Source organism: Miscanthus floridulus, unplaced genomic scaffold (genome assembly GCF_019320115.1).
Source record: "Miscanthus floridulus cultivar M001 unplaced genomic scaffold, ASM1932011v1 os_2433, whole genome shotgun sequence".
Classification (NCBI taxonomy): domain Eukaryota; kingdom Viridiplantae; phylum Streptophyta; class Magnoliopsida; order Poales; family Poaceae; genus Miscanthus; species Miscanthus floridulus.
The window spans coordinates 3,200-24,822 of record NW_027098298.1 but is presented as its reverse complement, the minus strand read 5'-3'; the positions used below and the strand labels follow the sequence as shown (position 1 = coordinate 24,822).

Genomic DNA, 21,623 nt, shown 5'->3' with positions numbered 1-21,623 from the left:
GCTGTGAAGGCCGCGCTCTCCATCGACCCGTCCGCCACCGTTGCCGTGCGCGCCTCCTCCAGGAGCGCCGCCGCCGTGCGCGCCTCCTCCAGGAGCTCCACCGGCGCGTCCGCGCCTGTCTGGGCTGCCGCCGCGCTCGTGGGCGTGCGCGGCTGCCCCAGGAGCGCCACCGCCATGCGCGCCTCCTCCAGGAGCGCCGCCAGCGCGTCCGCGCCTGTCTGGGCTGCCGCCACGCTCGTGGACGTGCGCGGCTGTCCACTGCGCCGCCCGCGCTAGCGCTGCCTTCCCTCTCTAGCAGCTCGAGGTCCGCGTCGGCGGTGTCGTCAGCGGAAATGGAGCTGCCGATGCTGCCGCGCAGAGCCTCGACCTCCGCCGCCGCCGCACGCGCTGCATTCGCCGCCGCCGCTGCTTCCGCCTCCGCTCTGGCTGCTGCCAGCTCCGCCGCTGCTAGCCTCGACGCCCTTGCCGCCGCCGCAGCGGTCTCTGCCGCCGCTCGCTCGCGTTCCTCTGCCGCGGCAAGTTCGGCCTCCTGCCGACGCCGCGTGCTCGAGGCGACCGAGCGCTGAGACTGCCCTGCGGACATGACGCGCTACCGGGGGGCTGCTGCGTGGGGAGAGGGCTGCTTCAGACGAGCTGGGAGAGGAGTGAACAGGAGCGGCCGGAGCTGCTGCTACTCTCAGCTGGGGCTGTTGCGAGGCTGGGCAAGGGGATGAGCAGGAGATGCTCAGGCTACAGGATACTACGGCTCTGATACCAGTTGTTAGTCGCTGAATTCTCACTCTTGGTAGTAGGAGAATTCTTACTCTCATCGAGAGAGGATGACACTAGGAGTTGGGGCAATTTTCTTGTCTATTTCTCACACAAGCTCACACAAATGCCATGCCAACCCAAGGGGTTGGGGTTACATATTTATAGGCTGCTAGCCAGCCAAGCATATGCCAAGATGCTAGTCTAAGATGCTAGTCTAAGATGCTAATATGCTGTCCTAGCTAAGATGCTGTCCTCTAGTCTAAGATGCTGTCCTAAAAACAGAAAAACAGCCACAAGGACCATGACCATGTGAGCATCATAGCCCCACAAAGACCAGCCACACATGAGACTTATCCATCACGACGGGATCGCCGGCATCGCCAGCGTCGTCTGAGCCAGACGAGGCAGGCGCCACCGAGGTCCGCGAGTGCCGAACGTCTGAGGTAGACGGGGCAGGCGCGGGAAGTAAGTCCTGTAACAAAAAATCAAGAGAATCCGGCCGAGGCTTGGAGGCCGCAAACGGAAAGTGAGTCTCATAAAAAACGACGTGTCGCGAGATGATGATCTTGTGAGTGGAGAGGTCAAGACACCGGTAACCCTTCTGTGATGGAGGGTAACCGAGGAAGACACATGCCGTGGAGCGAGGAGACAATTTGTGGCGAGTCGTGGCACTAAGGTTGGGGTAGCATAGGCAGCCAAAAACCCTGAGGATGGAGTAGTCTGGCATCTTGTGGTGGAGGAGATGATATGGTATACCGTTATTTTTGGACGAGGATGGCCGCCGGTTCGTGAGGAACACAGCGGTGGAGAGCTTCGATCCAATAGGATGGAGGCATGGCGGCATGAATCAGAAGTGTGCGAACACCATTGTTCAGAGTCCGGAGCATGCGCTCAGCCTTGCCATTCTGAGCGGATGTGTAGGGGCACGAGGTGCGAAGGAGAATGCCGCGGCCAGCCAAGAAGGTGGCGGTGGCATTGTTGAGGAACTCGGTGCCATTATCTGCCTGAAAACAGCGGACAACAAAACTGAACTGTGTGTGAGCGTAAGCAACAAATTGAACAATGTGTTCATGAACTTCAGATTTATGACGAAGAGGGAACGCCCAGCAATAATGTGTATAAGCATCAACTAACACAAGATAAAATTTATAACCAGAAATACTCGCAACTGGAGAGGTCCAAACATCACAATGAACAAGTTCAAAAGGTGCTGATGTACTAGAGACCAAACTAGCAAAAGGCAGCCTAGCATGTTTACCGAGCTGGCAAGCATGACAAATGCGGCGAGCTGCTTTATTACACTGGATAGCTGATAGCTTATTTAGAGTAGCGACGACAGCAGGGGCAGGATGACCAAGGCGGGAGTGCCACAGCTCCGGGGAGACGACAGCGACGTGACAGCGAGGTGGCATGCGATGTGGAATGGTGTAGAGGTCCCCATGGCTATTGCACCGAAGGAGGACTGTCTTGGTCTTGAGATCCTTAACAGAAAAACCAGAGGCGTCAAACTCAATTGAACAATTATTGTCGCGAGTAAGTTGTCGAACAGATAACAGGTTACGGGTGAGTTGCGGAGCGACAAGAACATTATCAAGATGAAAGGAACGATCAGCTATTTGTAAGGAAGATGTGCCACGACTAAAGACAGGAATAGATTGTCCGTTACCAACCGTAATGGAGGACGATAGTGACGGGAGACGGGAAAGAAGTATACCGTCGTTGGAGGACATGTGGGATGTCGCTCCGTTGTCCATGACCCAGGGGGAAGACCCCTGAACCGCCATCTGATTGAGGGCGGCAATCAGGCTGGTCGTGTCCCAGGAGCCGTACCCGTACCCTGGCGACGCGGTGGAGTACTGGGCCGGCGCGAAGGCAGTGTGTGCCTGCGGAGGGGGCGGCGGCGGTGGAGGAGGCGCGGATGGCGCGCCCCACTGCTGCTGCTGAGGAGGCCACTGCTGGACGGCCCAAGGGTTATAGCAGACCCAAGGACCGGCCGGCTGAGGAGCCTGACGTCCGCCTGGAGCGTCCTGGTGGGCGCCATGCTGCTGGTTGTGCCCGCCGCCTCCGTTGTTGCTGTTGCCGCCACGCCCTCCTTTGCCCTTGCCCCCCTTTCCCTTGCCACCACCCCCACGGTTGGATGGCGCGGGAGTGGGCCGGCAGGATGGCGAAGTGCAAGAGGAGGTGGAGGAGGCGACGAGTGCTGATGCCGAAGCCTCCTTGCCCTCGGAGCCGAGGCGAAGCTCCTTGACACGGAGCATGTTGGTGGCAGCCTTGAAGTCCGGGAGCGGCGACGTGTTGGCGATGATGTCGGCGGTGGTGGCGAAGCGAGGATTGATGCCGCGCAGGAGGTTGAGCACAAGCTGCGCGGGAGAGATGGTGTGACCAACCTCCCGCAGGGCGTCAGCAGTATGCTTCATCTGCTGGGCGTAGGCATCGACCGAGAGATCACCCTGTAGCATGCTGTGGAACTCCTGCCCGAGGACGACAGCGCGAGGCTCCTTGTTCGCCTGGAACAGGGCCTCGATGGAGACGTACAGGGCACGCGCGTCTTGATCAGGATCCATGGCGAGGTCGAGGACGGTGTCGTCGCAGGAGCCATACATCCAGCCACGGATGCAAGCGTCGGGCTGAGACCACGTGGGGTCAGCCGGGTGCGCAGCCTCCGTGCCATCGATGTGGCCGAGCAGCCCGTACTTGGCGCAGAGGGCGGTGAAGAACGCCTTCCACTTGGAGTAATTGGGGCGCTCGAGGCTGAGGGCGATCGGGACGTGCTGCTTGACGTTGACGGCGGCATAGGCGGCGTAGAAGGCAGGGGCGATGCCGTCCCCCATGGCGCTGGAGGTTCCGGAGCCGAGAACACCGGAGGTAGCAGAGGAAGTCGTCGAGGACGTCATGACGAAGTCGACGCGCGCGGCCTGTTCGCTAGAAGCAGGGGCGCGGGTGGGCTGCGGCGCGACTCGCGTCGGGCGGCAGAGGCGGCGGCCTGCAGGTGCGGCGCGCGGCTGAAGGCAGCAGCGAGCGGCGCGGCCTGAGCGACGCGATGAATCGCGCGCGGAGGCGGCAGCGGCTGGAGCGGACTAGCGCGGCAGCGGCTGGAGGGGCGCGCGGGGCAGAGGCGGCGGCAGCCCTGTGGTGCGGTGGCGCGTGCCCTCGAGGAAGGGCACACGGGCAGCGGAAAAGGAAAGGGGAAAGCCCGGGATCAGGCCCCCAGAACTCGTGATACCATGTAGAATAACACCGCACACCCTAATCAGGGGGGTGGCCTTCATTATATAGCCTAATAGGCTAGGGTTACAATGTACACAGGCCAATGGGCCATACGCCCAATATGGGCTGTTATAATTACATTCTAACACAATGCCCCCCCCCCCGCTACTCCTGTCGTCGAGTTTTGTTAAATGCATATATGGTAGTGGTACGCACTATACAATGTCTATTTAGCCATTATTTCTGATCAATATCGTATAGGAGCATGGCTGATTCACTACTGTCCAATGTGCTTTTCAATTTTGTTTGTGCTTCGTAAAAAAAGATTCTGATGTATATGCATACACGTCTTGCATGGAAATTATTGTATCTGTAGGAAAATTTTCCAAGAGTAAAGGTATTGGAGTCTTTGGTAATGATGCAAAGGATACAAATATTCCTCCTGAAGTATGGCGATACTACTTGCTTATGAATCGCCCTGAGGTCAGTATAGAAGGTTGTGATGTTCAAGTTTATGATAGTACACACAGCTTTTTGACAGTAACATGTTTGATCTGATTTACTCAGGCATCAGATACACTCTTTACTTGGGCTGATTTGCAAGCAAAATTGAACAGCGAGTTGCTGAACAACTTGGGGAACTTCATTAATCGTGTGCTAAGTTTTGTTGCAAAACCAGCTGGTTAGTCACAGTCTGAATCATACATTTTTATGTGTACGAGGATTATCTATTGATAGATTAATCATCCATGATTCATCATTGTTCTTACTAGATGATACCCCGCGTGTTGCTGCGGGGATTTTGTAGCGTTGTACTGATTAAAAACATCTTTTAACTTTTAAAGTTAAAAAAAAAACAAATAGAAAAAAGAAAGAGGAATGATTGAACTGTCCTACTATATCCACAATATGCCAGCCTGATCACGATCTCTCTCGTTCCTCCCATGACCGAATCCCTCCTCTTCCCTTTGTGGTCTCCAGCTCGCTAAGCTGCCACGTGCTTCCACCTCCATGTAATCCATGTTGTGCACCGGACCACTTATATCTGACGGCAGCGTTCAAGTTGCCGCCGCCACTGCCAACATGGACTTTGTATACTTCTATATGGCAACGACATGGCGTGCAATAGCAGTCAGAAAGACAACCGCAGACGGTTCAAGTATCCTGCCAACGACATGGCGGGCACGGCGCTGCGGTGTTCGTAGAGAGCAACCCATCACGAGGTGGCGAGTAGTGCTCCTTGTAACAATAGGCCGTGCCGGTCGCCTGCTTCTCGAGGAGAGCGTGGTCTCACGCCATGGTGGTAGGAATCGCGAGCCGCTGAACTCACCGTCGCAGTATGCGGCAGCGGCGCTAGTGATGAGCTCCACCTGCCTGCCACGGAGCCACCAGTCAAGGCTAGGAGACGACATCGGCGGGGACAGCTGCCCCCTTGCTGAAGCTTCTCCTTTGCAGTAGGCGATGATGGTGGTGCTTGCCAGAATGCCCCCCCCACATGTGGTGCTCACGGGCCGTGTCGTCGACGGTGCCCCTGGGTGTGCAGGCGTTTGTTCCCTCTGATATGCTTCTCCCATTGCAGACTTGTTGGGAAGTGGAGGCGAAGCACAGGAGGCAGCAAAATATATGAGTGCTGGGAGGGACGATGGGGGAAGTGGAGCAGACAGGTAGACTAACGGACAGAAACGACTACTGTATTCCTTTCCCATACCAAGTTTGAAGATGTAGAGCCAGCGACGCCTGAGTTGTAAACATGAATGGAAGAGCATGCGGAGCGACCTGTGAACGTGGGACCCGGGTTGGATGACGTGGCTTAAGGAGAAGCCAGGAAAATAAGCTAATGGGGATCTCCTATTTAGTTATAGAAGATTTGACATTTCTGTTTCTGTAGGAGCTGGATATGGTTCTGTTGTACCTGATGCTCCTAATGCGGGCACACACACATTGACAAAGACACTTGCAGAAAAAACCAGTAAATGGGTTGAGCAATATCTCGATGCAATGGAAAAGGTAGCTTATTTTGAACTATTGACAGAACAGTTCCAGCACTGCATGTTTAGCCCCATCTATAGTCGTGCAAACTGCTAGGTTTTATAAAATTGTGTCCCTTCATGACAGGTTAAACTGAAACAAGGACTGAAGAGTGCAATGGGCATTTCTAGTGATGGAAATGCGTATCTGCAAGTAAATCTCGTTCTGCCTTTGTTTTTGTTTAGTTTTTCCCCTGTAGACTATACCGACTTTTAGTTATATCTTGTTGCTTAATCAATGTAGGAGAGCCAGTTTTGGAAACTTTACAAGGAAGATCCTGCATCATGTGCGATCGTGATGAAAACTTCAGTTGGTCTTGTCTACCTGCTTGCCTGTCTTCTGGAGCCTTTCATGCCTTCCTTTTCTGAAGAAGTATGATCCTAGTGATCACTGTATCTTGTCTGACTTAATTGGACTAATGTTTTTCACTTGAATCTCATGATGCGATCCTTTTGCAAAGGTGTTGCGTCAATTAAATTTATCTCCAGAAGAAAATCTGTCATTAAGTGAAGAAAAGGGAGAAATTGCAGAGGCAAAAACTCCTTGGGATTTTGTACCAGCAGGTCACAAAATAGGGAAGCCCGCACCTCTGTTCAAGGAATTGGTGCGTCTTTGCTTTTTCAGAAATATTTTCATCACTTGGCTATAATTTTACATATCTTAACTTGATATTTGGATGCAGAAAGATGAAGATGTAGCTCTCCACAGAGAAAATTATGCAGGGAGTCAAGCTGAGAGAAGCTCAAAAGCAGCAGCTGATGCTGAAGCCAACAAAGTTGCTAACAAGCTCAAGGGCACAAAATTATCTGGTATTAATCTCGACATTCGTATTTATTCTTATGCTGGCTAGGGTCATATGGAGAAACTGCTCTTTTTCGTTGCACATATGGGGACACAACAACAACAACAACAAAGCCTTTAAGTCCCAAACAAGTTGGGGTAGGCTAGAGTTGAAACCCAACAGAAGCAATCAAGGTTCAGGCACGTGAATAGCTGTCTTCCAAGCACTCCTATCTAAGGCTAAGTCTTTGGGTATATTCTATCCTTTCAAGTCTTCTTTTATTACCTCTACCCAAGTCAACTTCGGTCTTCCTCTGCCTCTCTTCACGTTACTATCCTGACTTAGGATTCCACTACGCACCGGTGCATCTGGAGGTCTCCGTTGCACATGTCCAAACCATCTCAATCGGTGTTGGACAAGCTTTTCTTCAATTGGCGCTACCCCTAATCTCTCACGTATATCATCGTTCCGAACTCGATCCCTTCTTGTATAACCGCAAATCCAACGCAACATACGCATTTCCGCGACACTTAGCTGTTGAATATGTCGTCTTTTCGTAGGCCAACATTCTGCACCATACAATATAGCAGGTCTAATCGCCGTCCTATAAAACTTACCTTTTAGCTTCTGTGGTACCCTTTTGTCACATAGGACACCAGACGCTTGCCGTCACTTCATGCACCCTGCTTTGATTCTATGGCTAACATCTTCATCAATATCCCCGTCCCTCTGTAGCATTGATCCTAAATATCGAAAGGTATCCTTCCTAGGCACTACTTGACCTTCCAAACTAACATCTTCCTCCTCCCGAGTAGTAGTGCCGAAGTCACATCTCATATACTCAGTTTTAGTTCTACTAAGTCTAAAACCTTTGGACTCCAAAGTCTCCCGCCATAACTCCAGTTTCTGATTCACTCCTATCCGGCTTTCATCAACTAGCACTACATCGTCCGCGAAAAGCATACACCAAGAGATGTCCCCTTGTATGTCCCTTGTGACCTCATCCATCACTAAAGCAAACAAATAAGGGCTCAAAGCTGACCCTTGATGTAGTCCTATCTTAATCGGAAAGTCATCCGTGTCTCCATCACTTGTTCGAACTCTAGTCACAACATTGCTGTACATGTCCTTGATGAGCCCGACGTACTTCGTTGGGACTTTATGTTTGTCCAACGCCCACCACATAACATTCTTTGGTATTTTATCATAAGCCTTCTCCAAGTCAATAAAAACCATATGTAGGTCCTTCTTCTTCTCCCTATACCGCTCCATAACTTGTCTTATTAAGAAAATGGCTTCCATGGTTGACCTTCCGGGCATGAAACCAAATTGGTTCATAGAGACCCGCGTTATTGCTCTCAAGCGATGCTCGATAACTCTCCCATAGCTTCATAGTATGGCTCATCAACTTAATTCCTCGGTAATTTGTACAACTTTGAATATCCCCTTTATTCTTGTAGATCGGTACCAATATACTTCTCCACTCATCAGGCATCTTGTTCGATCAAAAAATATAGTTGAACAGCTTGGTTAACCATACTACAGCTATGTCCCCGAGGCATCTCCACACCTCGATTGGGATACCATCCGGTCCCATCGCCTTACCTCCTTTCATCCTTTTCAACGCCTCTCTGACCTCAGATTCTTGGATTCTCCGCACAAAGCGCCTATTGGTGTCATCAAAAGAGTCATCCAACTAAAAGGTTGTGTCCATATTCTCACCATTGAACAATTTGTCAAAATACTCTTGCCATCGATGTCGGATCTCATCCTCCTTTACCAAGAGATGCTCCCTTTCATCCTTAATGCACTTAACTTGGTTGAAGTCCCGTGTCTTTCTCTCACGAACCCTAGCCATCCTATAAATGTCATTCTCTCCTTCCTTCGTACTCAAATGTTGGTAAAGATCCTCGTACGCTCTACCCTTTGCCACACTTACAGCTCGCTTTGCAGTCTTCTTTGCCACCTTATACTTCTCTATGTTGCACATATGGGGACAAACAGAAAAATCCTTTTTGCCATGCTATTCATTGGTGTATCATGTACTCATATTTCCTTAAACTACTACGATTGGAGTGCATGTTGTTGGCCCCTGGATCTTCCACACGGGTGAGCCGACCGCTCACCAGTGTTGTCGACCACACACTATGGCTAGAGGTAGAAGAAGAGAGCGAGAACAGAGCGCACACACACAGCACAAGCACCAGCATTGGTCGGAGCTCTGCAGAGATGGCAAAATTGAACTCGCTCTTTTTGCTGAGTTGCAGTGGAAAACTATATATACAACTCTACCCATCTAATCCTAATACATAGACATGTCAGGCTGTCATGTTGCTACAGTGACTAGATGTGACAGCAGGGCTGACTTTGGCGCTTGCCCCTGCTGTGGCTATAGTGCGGCAGGGGAGCCTTTCGGCGCTTGCCCCTGCCGCGCATACAGGGAAGCAGCAGATTACTTAACAATTCTTCTCCTAATCCTACTGCTAACCCTAGAACCTTCGCCATGCCGATCATCTTCTTCAGCTCCATGAAACGAAGGCGGCCGAGCGGCTTGGTGAGAACGTCCGCGAGTTGTCGACCAATTTCGACGAACTCGATGACGATCTGCCCTCCATCGACACAGTCCCTGAGAAAGTGGAACTTGACGTCGATGTGCTTGCTCCGGTCGTAGAGAACCGGATTCTTCGCGAGGGCGATGGTGGGCTGGTTGTCCACCATCAGTGCTGGTGGGTGAGCTTCCACACCGGTCAGCTCGCCCAGCAGCCGGCGCAGCCACACAGCTTGGCACGCTGCTGTGGCCGCCGCTACGTACTATGCCTCTCACGTGGACAGCGCCATCACCTTCTGTTTCAATCGCAACCATGAGATTGGAGCCAACCCAAGGAAGACGAGCACGCCAGAGGTGTTCCGCCATCCGTCGAGTCCCTTGCCATGTCTGCATCGCTGAACACAGTGAGCTGTAGCCTACTTCTGCCGGTCTTGGGGAAGACGATCACCTGATCCACCGTACTCTTGACGTAGCGCAGCAGCTGCTTTACCACAGTCCAGTGATCCTCTCGGGGATCCTCCATGAAGCGGTTGACGTAGCCCACGGCGAACGCAATATCCGGCCTCGTGTGGACTAGGTAGCGCAGACTGCCGACGATGCTCCGGTAGAGTGTTGCATCTACCTTCGCTGCGGCACTGGCCTTCGTCAGCTTCAGCCGCTCCTCCATCAGAGTCACACACGGCTTGCACTCAGCCATGCCGCTCCGCTCCAACAGCTTCGAGGCGTACGCGCTCTGACCGAGCGTGAGTGCCTCCTTCCCCTGTCTCACCTTGATGCTGAGGTAGTAGGAGAGCGTGCCGAGATCGCTCATTCGAAAACGAGCCACCATCTCGCGCTTGAAGATGCCTATGTCCTCCGCACGCGCGTCGGTGACGATCAAGTCGTCTACATACACGCCGACGACGAGCTCCTCCTTCCCTCGTCACCGCGTGTAGAGCGCGTGCTCGGTTGCGCATCGCGTGAACCCAAGCTCGCCTAGCGTGGCGTCAAGCTTGGCGTTCCACGTTCGTGGGGCCTGCCGCAACCCGTAGAGCGCCTTGCGCAGTCGGAGCACCCTGTGCTCCGCTCCCTTGATGGCGAAACCCGGAGGTTGCCTAACGAATACTGTCTCCGCCAGCTCGCCGTTGAGGAAGGCCAATTTTATGTCCAGGTGATGGACGCGCCAGTCCTTCGCTGCTGCCAAAGCCAACAGCAGTCTGACAGACTCCATGCGCGCTATCGGCGCAAAGACTTCCTCGAAGTCGATGCCCTCGCGCTGGACACAGCCTCGGGCGACGAGGCGCTCCTTGTGCTTGACAATGGCGCCGCGCTCGTCCCGCTTGACCTTGTACACCCACTTCAGGCCGATTGTATGACATCCTGGAGGTGGATCGACGAGCTCCCAAGTCTCGTTTTCCTCGTGGGTGGTTCCTTTGCACTGACGAGAAGCAGCTCTAGGTCATTGAGCAGCCGACCCACCAGGCCTGAGGACCCTGTGCAGCCGCCGATGTCGTCCAGCCTGCGGAACCGCACCTTCTCACCGTCGTGGAAGGCATCCACGAACTCAGTGATGTTGCTTGGAGGTGAGACGAACTCGATCGGTGTCGATGGAGTTCCCTGTTCCGCCGGAGTGGTCAGCACAGCACCTAGAGTGCCCGATACCCCGGCTGCAGTGCTTGACACTATTCCTGGACCGCTCGTCACTACTCCTGGAGTGGTCGGTATCACTGCAGGAGTGCTCGGCACCAGCCTTGGAGTGGTCGGCACCACTGCAAGACCTCTCGGCTTCGCTACGGGAGCGTTCGGCACTCGTCCTGGAGTGGTCGGCGCCACTGCAGGACCGCTCGACGCCACTCCTGGGGTGCTCGGCACCACCCCAGGAGTGCTCGGCTCTGTTGCTGGAGTGGTCGGCACCTCTCTAGCGTCTCCACCATCATGGATGACCAAGTGCTCGACGACGAAGGTGCTGGTGAAGCCGCCAGGTTCCCTCGTGCCCGGACTGTTCCAGTCCCAGGCCGCCTTCTCGTCGAACACGACGTCGCGCTAGACAATCACCTTGCCTCCGCGTGGGTTGTAGAGTCGGTACGCCTTGGCACCTTCTGCGTAGCCTAGGAGCACCATCGGTGTGCTCCTGTCCTCCAACTTGTGAGGACCGGCTTCGTTTTCCTGACGTGGCCGATGCAGCCGAATGTCCGGAGGAAGGACACGCTCGGCTTGCGCCCATACCAAGCTTTGGACGGCATCACGTCCTTCAGGGCCTTTGTGGGCGCGCGGTTGAGGATGAACACTGCCGTGGTCACCGCCTCACCCCAGAATCTTGCCGGCATGCTCTTGGCTTTCATCATGGATCGAGCCATGCTGATCACCGTCTGGTTTCGTCGCTCCACCACGTCATTCTGCTGTGGCGAGTACGGTGCGGTGTGGTGTCGCACCACACCCTGATCCGCGCAGTACGCAACGAACTCCACCGAAGTGAATTCGCCACCGCGATCAGTCCGCAGCACGCGCAGCTTCTTGCCGCTCTCTGCCTCCGTGCGCGCCTTGAACTTCTTGATCGCCTCCGCCGCCTCGTCCTTGCTCGTCAGGAGTTGCAGCCACATATAACGACTGCAATCATCCACGAGCAGGAGAAAATACCGCTGACCACCGTTTGTGTCTGGCGTGATTGGCCCGTAGAGATCGCCGTGGACGAGCTCGAGAGTATCCGCCGCGCGATACTTGGCCGCCTTTGGGAACGACAACCTCCTCTGCTTCTCGGCCAGGCAGCTGTCACATAGCTCGCCTGCGTGCTTGATGTGGGGCAGTCCTCGGACTATCTTCTCTAGCCGACCGAGCGCCTCAAAGCTGAGATGGCCGAACCGGGCATGCCACAGCCATGACTCCTTGGTGTGTTGTGCTGCCAGGCACACCGGCTGCTCCACCTTCAAGTCGAGCAGGTACAATCGATTACGTGAGCGTTTTACCTTTGTGAGAAGATGCCGCTCCCGATCCTGAATCCTCAGGATCCCGCTCTCGATCAGTACCTGCATCCGCGCTCGTCCAGTTGCCCGATGCTGATGATGCTTGAACGCAACTGCGGGATGTAGTACACATCCGTTAGCGCGCGATGCTCACCCTTCTGGTAACTGAAGATGATGGGCCGCGCCCTCGGATCGCCACCCTTGAGCCGTCACCGAACTTCACCGTGCCGGTCATGTCACCGTCGAGTTCGGAGAAGGCTGCCTTGGAGCCCGTCATGTGGTTGCTGGCGCCAGAGTTCAGGTACCACCGTTGCTTCTATAGCCTTCGGAGCCTTCACAGGCTCTTTCACCGCCATTACCTATCCCTTCTCCTTGGCCTCAACGTCATGCAGTGCACAGAACGTCGTCATCAGAAGAGTGGCCTCATCATCATCATCGGTCTGTGCCAGATGAGCCTCAGCCTTCTTCTCCTACTTGCGATTTGGGCATCCCTTTGCCCAATGGCCCGTCTTTCCGCAGCGCCGGCAGATATTGGGGTCGACCTTCTTCTTCTTGTCCGAAAAAGTCTTGCCGCGGCGCTTGCCATCGACACCGCGACTAGAGAAGGCTTTCCCGGAGTTCCTCCGGGCAGCCCACTCCTCTGTCAGCAGCAGCTTGTCGCTGTCCCTCGTTGCTGTGGCCTGCTCCATGCGCTCGTCCACCGTCCGTAGACGGTCTGTCACATCCTCAATGGTGAGGGTGGACAAGTCCAACATCGTCTCTATGGAGAGAGCGATCTGAATGTACTTCACCGGCACAGAGTGGAGGTACTTGGAGACCGCCTCTTCTTCGTCGATGGTGACGCCATGGCTCCTCAGCTTGCTGATGAGCGACTGCAGGCGGAGGGAGAAGTCCACCGATTCACCATTCTTGAACTTGAGGGTGGCGTACTCCTGCTTCAGCAGCTGGGCCGTCGCCTTCTTTGCGCGGTCGGATCCGACGCGCATCGTTGCAATGGCCTCCCATGCCTCCTTAGCGGAGTTCTTCGCCCCCAACGGCTCCCTGTACTCCACTGTCACAGCAGCGAGGATAGCCTCCAACGCTGACATGTCGTCTTCTTCGTTGTCGGTGCCCTTGTCAATAGCATTCCAGAGCCGTCGGGCTCTGAGTTTGACCTTCATGGTCACCACCCACTCGCCATAGTTGGTGCGAGTCAGTGTCGGCCAACTGGTGCCGCTGACCTCCCGTACCATGCGCGCGACGACCTCCTGTCGTGTCTGGGTAGCCACAGCAGCGCCGCTGCTGTCGTCCATCTCCAAACCGTCCGTCATCGTTAGTGGTTAGTCCGGCGACGGCGATTGTACGGCTTTGATACCACTTGTTGGTCCCTGGATGTTTCACACGGGTGAGCCGACCGCTCACCAGTGTTGCCGACCACACACTATGGCTAGAGGTAGAAGAAGGGATGGAGAACAGAGCGCACACACACAGTACAAGCATCAGTGTTGGCTGGAGCTCTGTAGGGGAGATGGCAAAACTGAACTCGCTCTCATTACTGAGTTACAATGAGAAACTATATATACAACTCTACTCATCTAATCCTAATACACAGATATGTCATGCTGTCATGTTGCTACAATGACTAGATGTGATAGTAGGGCTGACTTTGGCGCCTGTCCTGCTGTGGCTACAATGCGACAGGGGAGCCTTTCGGCGCCTGTCTCTGCCGCGGCTACAGTGCCGTGGCAGGGGAGCCCTTTCGACGCCTGCCCCTGCCGCGCATACAGGGAAGCAGCAGATTACTTAACACATGTTTTCATGGCAGATTGCAACCTTTTTCTGTTTGAAGTGATTTGACTCCTATTTGGATTATATTCTGCAAAGCTATTTTCAAATTTCAAAGAGTCATTGTTTAGTTTTCCTCTCGTGTCTTTCAGATGGAGGAACAAAAAAGGAACCAAAGAAACAATCTGGTGGCTCAAAATCGAAGACAGCTGAGGCTGACATTACGGTTGCAAAATTGGATATTAGAGTGGGGCTTATCAGAAAAGCAGAGAAGCATCCAGATGCTGATTCCCTTTACGTGGAGGAGATTGATGTTGGAGAGGACGCACCAAGAACGGTGGTCAGCGGCCTTGTCAAATTCATACCTCTTGAAGAAATGCAGGTTGCCCATTCTAAGCATCATTTTGAACTTTCTAGATACTGTCTTTTGATGCCTTGTATCACTTAGCATCTGTTATGGATTAGCAGAACCGGAAAGTTTGCGTACTCTGCAATCTGAAACCAGTGGCAATGCGTGGTATAAAATCACATGCGATGGTTTTGGCTGCATCGAATGAGGACCACACGAAGGTGAGACATCTATATTAACCTTCATATCCAATAAACTTTACACGTAAGCATTTTATTTAAGCCCTCAACTGGAAATCATCAATGTATTTTGATTTCGGTTTATGCTCGCTCTCTCTGTAAAGGTTGAGTTGGTGGAGCCACCCGAATCTGCTGCCGTGGGGGAGCGTGTTACCTTTGCTGGGTACTCGGGGGAGCCCGAGGCTTCCATCAGTGGCAAGAGCAAGACGTGGGAGAAGCTGGCCGCCGAGCTGCACAGCAACGGTGAGCTCGTGGCGTGCTACAAAGATGTGCCCTTCACTACCTCGGCTGGAGTCTGCAAGGTCAAGACAATAGCAAACGGAGAGATTCGCTAGGCACACATCACCGAACTGCAGCCAGCTGACCCAATCTGTGGGTCTGGTTTCACTGAAAGCGATTGTTCCTGATTTTCATTTTAAAAATTTTTGGTATTTCGATTTGATTTTTTTTATTTTGAGTAAGACCAGTTCAAATACTGCAAAGCAACTTTGATTTAGAAAAAATGCCGAGAGTGCCCTTTGTGCATCCTCCTTTTATTAGTTACTTGCCCCCTATCGTCTCACTCCGAGGCTCCATGCTTCTTGCTCTATTTGTATTTCCTTAACTGATTCTTTGCCTGCTCTTCTTTTTAGTTCCATATGAAATAAATGCTGTGTATGAAAACATCACTTTATATAGGACAGCCTGTCTGTTTGGTTGGTTGGTTCGTATCGTTGCTGGTTCGTTTATACGAGAGGCTGGTTCAGATGAACAGTGTTTTTTGTGGGGGGGCTGGCCAGCCCAGCCCAGCGAACAAAGAAGTGGTGTCAGCTTGAATGCTGCGAGGAGCTGTAATCAGAGCTTGGGCAATGGCCAATGGGCAGTGCCGCTGTGCTGCGCAGGGCCCAGTTGCCAGTGCCGTCACGGATTCACGAACGACCATGATTGCCGGGTAGTTGCATGGCGTACAAATGTCATTTGTTGCGCGCCCGATGGAGCCGAAAGCGCGGGGCATCTAGTGCTGTAGTATACTGTTCACGTATGGGGTCGCGGGTCCCTCATGGTCATGGCCCCTCACGCTTTATTATTATTTTTGCCCCCTTGCTATCTTTGTTCTCGACTGCGACGGCCTCCTCAGTGCTTGCTGTAGTGAATATTTGGACACATGTATAGAGTATTAAATATAGATTAATTATGAAACTAATTGTATAACTTGTAACTAATTTATGAGACGAATCTTTTAAACCCAATTAGTTCATGATTTGATAACATGGTGCTACAGTAAACATGTGCTAATGATGGATTAGTTAGGCTTAAAAAATTCGTCTCGCAAATTAGCCTTCATCTATGTAATTGGTTTTATAATTAATCTATATTCAAAACTACTTATTAGTATCTAAACATTCGATATGACATAAACAACCAAATAAACCCCCTTGTCCTCACCGGCTCGGTTGCACCTGCGCCTGGGGCTGGCGCTGTGGCGCACACCATACTTATGCTGCAGCTGCACCTGCACCTGCACCAAGCGAACACAGGCTGGAACGCTGCTGGCTGCTATTGTGGCAGACTGGCAGTGCCAGGCGCCAGTCACACACATCCCCACTCCACGAGACCTGGTAGCTGTTGCTCGGGGATCTAGGACTGGGCCTGTCCGCCTGTGTCTGTGGTGAGACCACTGATGCAACAGCGAGTCAGCGACTGCATCCAGCCAAGTACTTCCCCCGCCCACGCAACGCAAAGAAGCCTCGTTTAGATTGCAAGTTTTTTTACTCTCTCTATCATATTAAATCTTTAGACACATAGAGTATTAAATATAGATAAAAAAATAACTAATTATACAATTTAATTGTAAATTACGAGACAAATCTTTTGAGCCTAATTAGATCATGATTGGATAATAATTGTCAAATACAAACAAAAATACTATGATGCCAAATACTAATTCCTAACCTCGATCTAAAAAGCCAAGAAAAGAGAGAAATGCTTCCCCGCGACCGCGAGACCGCGGCAACAAGCCAAGTACTCTTCTGTCTCCTCACCACCTTTTTCTCCATGAATTAAAGACGATGTATGCATGCGATGTACTCCTACTGTGCATTTGATATTTATGACTGAATTCAGAAAACACGATTACCTACTTTGAGAAGGCCTGCAGTCCGGCACGTACTAGTGCACACGGGCCACGTACGAGTTTTCTTTGATAGCAGGGAGATGACCGGACGGAACCAGAATAGTACGCGCGTATGCGGTACCAAAGCAAACATAACATTTCTTTATAACAAATTTGCGAGTAGCAACACAAGTATATTAGAAAACGGAAAGATATATTGCTTTGCAGGTGGCATTTTGCGCGAGATTATTAGTTTGTTGCATGGTGTGTTTTAATTGAAAGGACGACGCCGTCGGACTTGAAATGGACCATCCCGAAATAACAACAAATGGTTTACCCTGACGAAATCATACACATGATATGAACTATGAAGTATATTAAAAATTCATTATATTCTGATGATACCTTTAGATTAGTATATACTATATAGGGAGAGGCTAACTCGTCGTTTTCCTCTGGCAGGAGATTTTAATAGTCCTGTCGGGATAACGTATGGCTTCAGTATAATCCCTTCGTCGATCGGATTGCCGGATAGGTAGCAATCAAGCCCTAGCTGGTGTGGGTCTCTGCACGCCTGCAACGATGCATGTATATGGGACATCCTCATATACATGCATTATAAGTTTATGCAACATATATAGCCTCAGACAGGCAGACAATATATACATCGTCTCATCAAGTTTTACTAAATTTTAGATGACTAGCTAATTACAAGGGTTCAACTTTACTGGCATAGCAGTCACACGAAATTTATACAGGGCATGAACATATATCCGTGGGCAAAACTTGCTGCAATGGCCAAGTTAATTAGTTCAAGTTCTGATCCCGGTTTTATTTCTACCTAGTAAATCAGTGCATTCTGTATAAACCACTACTCAGTCTTATGAGAGCGAGCTGTGAGCATATGCATGAGGCCACCACCTAGAAAGAGCATAGTCGTAGCTAGGCCACCACCTAGATAGCAAGCATAGTCATAGTCCCTTTGCTTAGCCCTTGTTTAGTTGGACCCCAAAATCCAAAAAGTTGCTACAGTACCTGTCACATCGAATGTTTGCGGCTCGTGCATGGAGCATTAAATGTAGACGAAAAGAAAAACTAATTGCACAGTTTGGTGGGAAATTGCGAGACGAACGTTTTAAGCCTAATTAGTCAATGTTTGGACACTATTTGCCAAATAAAAACGAAGGTGCTACAGTAGCCCCAAAATCCAAATTTCACGAACTAAACAAGGCCTTAATAAGGTCTCACCAGCGGCCATACTTGAAGTGTATTGCTGTACAACATTTGGTGATGGGGATGGACCGCACTGCAGAATTAGCCATTTTAGACACATACGGCTCTCAATCTAGTATCATATACAAATGCAAGCCACAATAATGAACACCCATATACAAGCTAAAACAAACTCTTTGGGGCTCTTTTCACTACTAGAAAACAGAGTTCCCTCCTATTGATGCAAAACCGGCGGGAAAATTAGAAAAGTCATTTCCGTGTCGATGTGGACAGACAAAAAATACCCACAAGACTAAAGCGATATGGAAATTGAAACAAAGAAAATTTCTTAAATTTAATTTTATTCGTTCGAATAGCAGCTCAAATCATATTATAAAGGATCACAAGGTCGGATTCAAATAACATAATGGGCATATAACAATTGATTTCCAAATGACCTCAAAACTTAATGTCGATATGGATTGAAAATCTATCATTACATATATTACAAATATGATATCCACATGTCCAGCATGAATAATATATTCAGTGTCACAAATATGGATTGGAGATGAAAAGAAACTATTTCTATAGTTCAATCAAATAGAAGTAATCTGCTTCATCCATTCCTCAACTACCTACAAATTCAAAAAAGCAAAAGTTAAGCAAAGATACATAAAAAATATAGTGAAACAATTGCTATTATTTCTAATAGTATGCTATAAATTGCAATAAGGAATGACTAGTTCAGAAATTACTAAACCGAGTGAATCATGATAAGATTAAAGAGTGCATTACACTGAACTAGTGAATTATAAACTTTTCACAACCACAACAAAGATGCACTATATGTTACTTTTAGTTAGGCAGATAGATACATAAGACAATAAAATTTATGCAAAGGAACCAACCTAACTAAGCTGTTTTTGAATCTATCATCTCTCATGGGAATTGATCCAAAATTCAAGTCAGTACTTCTAGGTAGGTGAATTATCTTCAAATTCTCATAATATGTCTCAAGGTCATTATTGACCATAAAGATTGTCAAATAAAGCTACTTTGGTTCATTGGACTGATCAAGTTTAGCTTGAGCATTTCTGAGTCATTTCTAGATTTGCTCCTTTGTTTTTGTACCCCTATATGCACTAGTGCATAGGTGGGCTTCAATCCCGGTTGGGAACTAGCTTTAGTCTATAGATCCGGGACTAAAGGCCGTGACCTTTAATCCCGGGTCCCGAAACCAGGACTAAAGCCCATCCTTGGAACTAAAAAAATAGTTTAAATCCTAAGAGACCTCTCTTATGGTGCGTGAGATTCGAACCCAAGACCTCTTGCCTTGCGCGTAGGTCCCTTACCAACTCAACTACACACCACATGTGACAGAGTCCTGGGCGCTCTCCTTTTGAATGAACCCATGGGAGACCTTTAGTCCCGGGTGGAAGACCTTTAGTCCAGGTTGGTGACACCAACCGGGACAAAAAGGTCACCATTTAGTCCCAGTTGGTGTTACCAACTAGGACTAAAGGTTTGAGGACCTTTAGTGCGGGTTGGTAACACCAACCGGGACTAAAGGGTGGTTTTTAGTCCTGGTTGGTGTTACCAACCGGAATAAAAGGGCCTTCCGTGCCTGTAAAATTTAGACCCGGGACTAATGCTCACATTAATACCGAACCCCAACACAACCGAGACTAAAGGTGCGAATCAAAAGTCGTTTCTCTACTAGTGATGACCAATTGACCTGATAATAAATCAAGCATGTCATCTAGTTATAGATTATACTCAGGGGCACTTACCTGGTGCAAATATATATGGATCTACTCCACTAGAAATTTTAAACCTACAAACAATGAAAACTAATTAGCAAAAGGTACCAACAATGCACCACAAAAAAGTGATTGCCATAGACAATACATAATTACCACAAAAGGGTTGCAACAAAGCTTCGGGAAGGTTGACACTACTTGCAAGTATTGTATCACTTATAGGTACCCAATGTTGCATTTCTTGTGAACACCACATATATGACAAATGCCTTGAAACCACTTGTATGAATTGAGGTCTTGTAGGTGAGGGTTGTGTCGTGGGTTCAAAAGGTTGATGTGTGGATCTTCGGTGGCTCGGACACTCAAAACACTCAGTGACACAAAGCGATTTATTCTAGTTCGAGCTTCTGAGCCCTACATCCAGCAGTATAATGTACTTCGTGTTACAAATGCCCAATTGAGGGTTTCTTACAATAGAGGGAGAGATTGGTAAGGCATTGCATGGTGTTGTCCTAAGGATATTCAGTGAGTTCGGTTTATCGGTCTGTTAATCTTTTGATCCTCTTCTTTGATGCCTTCTACAGGAGCCCATGTGTCAGGTTCATAAACCCAGGGTCCCTCATGGACCAGCTTCCCAACAAAGGCTCAGTCCAGCAGACAACGGTGCGAACGACGCGCAACTCCTGGGCTGGCCCAAATACCTAAACGATAGGCCGGAAGGGCGATCCAAATCTCCAACCAGAAGGCCTGACCGAGGAGAAACGGTGCCCGCTTCCGACTCTGGCCTGCCTCTCCGACTGGAAGAAGAACAACGCTCACTTCCGACTCCAGCCCGCCTCTGGATGGCCTCTCCGACCGGAAGGCCTGACCAAACACCACTTCCGACTCCGACCGGGGATACACTGAACCCCTGCTCACATCTCTTCTCCAACTGGCGCAATCAGAGCCGACTGGGACCAACCGACCAGGGACTCCCGCTCGATAAGGACTAGGAAATGGACAAAGAAAGTAAAGCAGAGCACTCAAGTCAACCACAATACCAAGGACCATACCCTATACACCTGCAGGACAGTACCCTACGACCTTCCCAAACAGTGTTGTAGGCACCGACATTTTCTCTATAGTATTGTGGGCGCCATCAACTCCCATACCAGACAAATGCGGTAGGGCTCCCCCCATGCCTCTAGGCATCAATAGTGTTGTGGGCGCCGGCATTTAACATACCAGGTGAACATGGTAAAACCCCCTGTGTAGCTCTGGGCATCAACAGTATGGCAGGCACCGATGTCTGCCATACCAGAAGAAGACGACGCAACCTCCCATATGCATCTAACTTTAACAGTGTTGTGGGCGCCTCAATCATCCTGTACCCGATGGCGTGGACAACAAGACTTAGCATACGTACACTCTCTCCCTCTCACCTGTAAGTCTATCCCCTTCATCTATAAAAGGGGATGTGCTCTCTCCCAATAGGAGGGGGATCTGTCCATAATAACTCGAACAACACACACAACAGGAGAACCACTAGGTTCAAACCTCGAGCACATGTTCAAACACATAGCACATAGCGGAGCTTCCGTCACTCTCGACCCTTGAGACCAGAGTCCAATTGGACCTCTTGTACCCCCCCCATCTTTCTCCTTCTCATTTGTAACCCCACTGCAAACTTTGAGCACCTGGGCTCAGGAATAAAGTCACCGACCGACTCAAACTGGACGTAGGACACGTTGCCTGAACCAGTATAAACCCTATGTCATTGAGTGCTAGGCCACCTCCGATCACAACATACGGCAAAACTATAAATATTTATGTGTTGATCACTTTCTGCACCGACAGTTGGCGCTGTCCGTGGGGAAGAAGCTGTACGTTGATACTTTTGGTCATCGGATGACCCAGTTTTCCGCCACCTTCGCCATGGCGGGCTCAAGTGATACGACTCACTTTGGCTCAC

At 50.5% G+C, this 21,623-nt stretch overlaps 1 protein-coding gene across 1 annotated transcript; it reads left to right on the top strand.

The window, feature by feature from the left end:
* The first annotated feature begins 3,642 nt into the window (after positions 1–3,642).
* Positions 3,643–15,311, top strand: LOC136534962 (probable methionine--tRNA ligase). Its single transcript, XM_066527311.1, has 11 exons — positions 3,643–3,739; positions 4,283–4,440; positions 4,525–4,639; positions 5,846–5,964; positions 6,073–6,138; positions 6,229–6,357; positions 6,446–6,589; positions 6,668–6,794; positions 14,170–14,399; positions 14,486–14,587; positions 14,710–15,311. The coding sequence occupies exons 1-11, from the start codon at positions 3,643–3,645 to the stop codon at positions 14,938–14,940; spliced, it is 1,518 nt and encodes a 505-aa protein (XP_066383408.1). The 3' UTR covers positions 14,941–15,311.
* The last annotated feature ends 6,312 nt before the right edge of the window (positions 15,312–21,623 follow it).

Excerpts from the sequence above, each read along its gene's own strand:
- LOC136534962 (XM_066527311.1), top strand. The coding sequence starts at position 3,643 with ATGACGAAGTCGACGCGCGCGGCCTGTTCGCTAGAAGCAGGGGCGCGG. Across the intron at positions 4,441-4,524 it reads TGCTTATGAATCGCCCTGAG|GCATCAGATACACTCTTTAC; the intron begins GTCAGTATAGAA and ends TGATTTACTCAG. Across the intron at positions 6,795-14,169 it reads CAAGGGCACAAAATTATCTG|ATGGAGGAACAAAAAAGGAA; the intron begins GTATTAATCTCG and ends CGTGTCTTTCAG.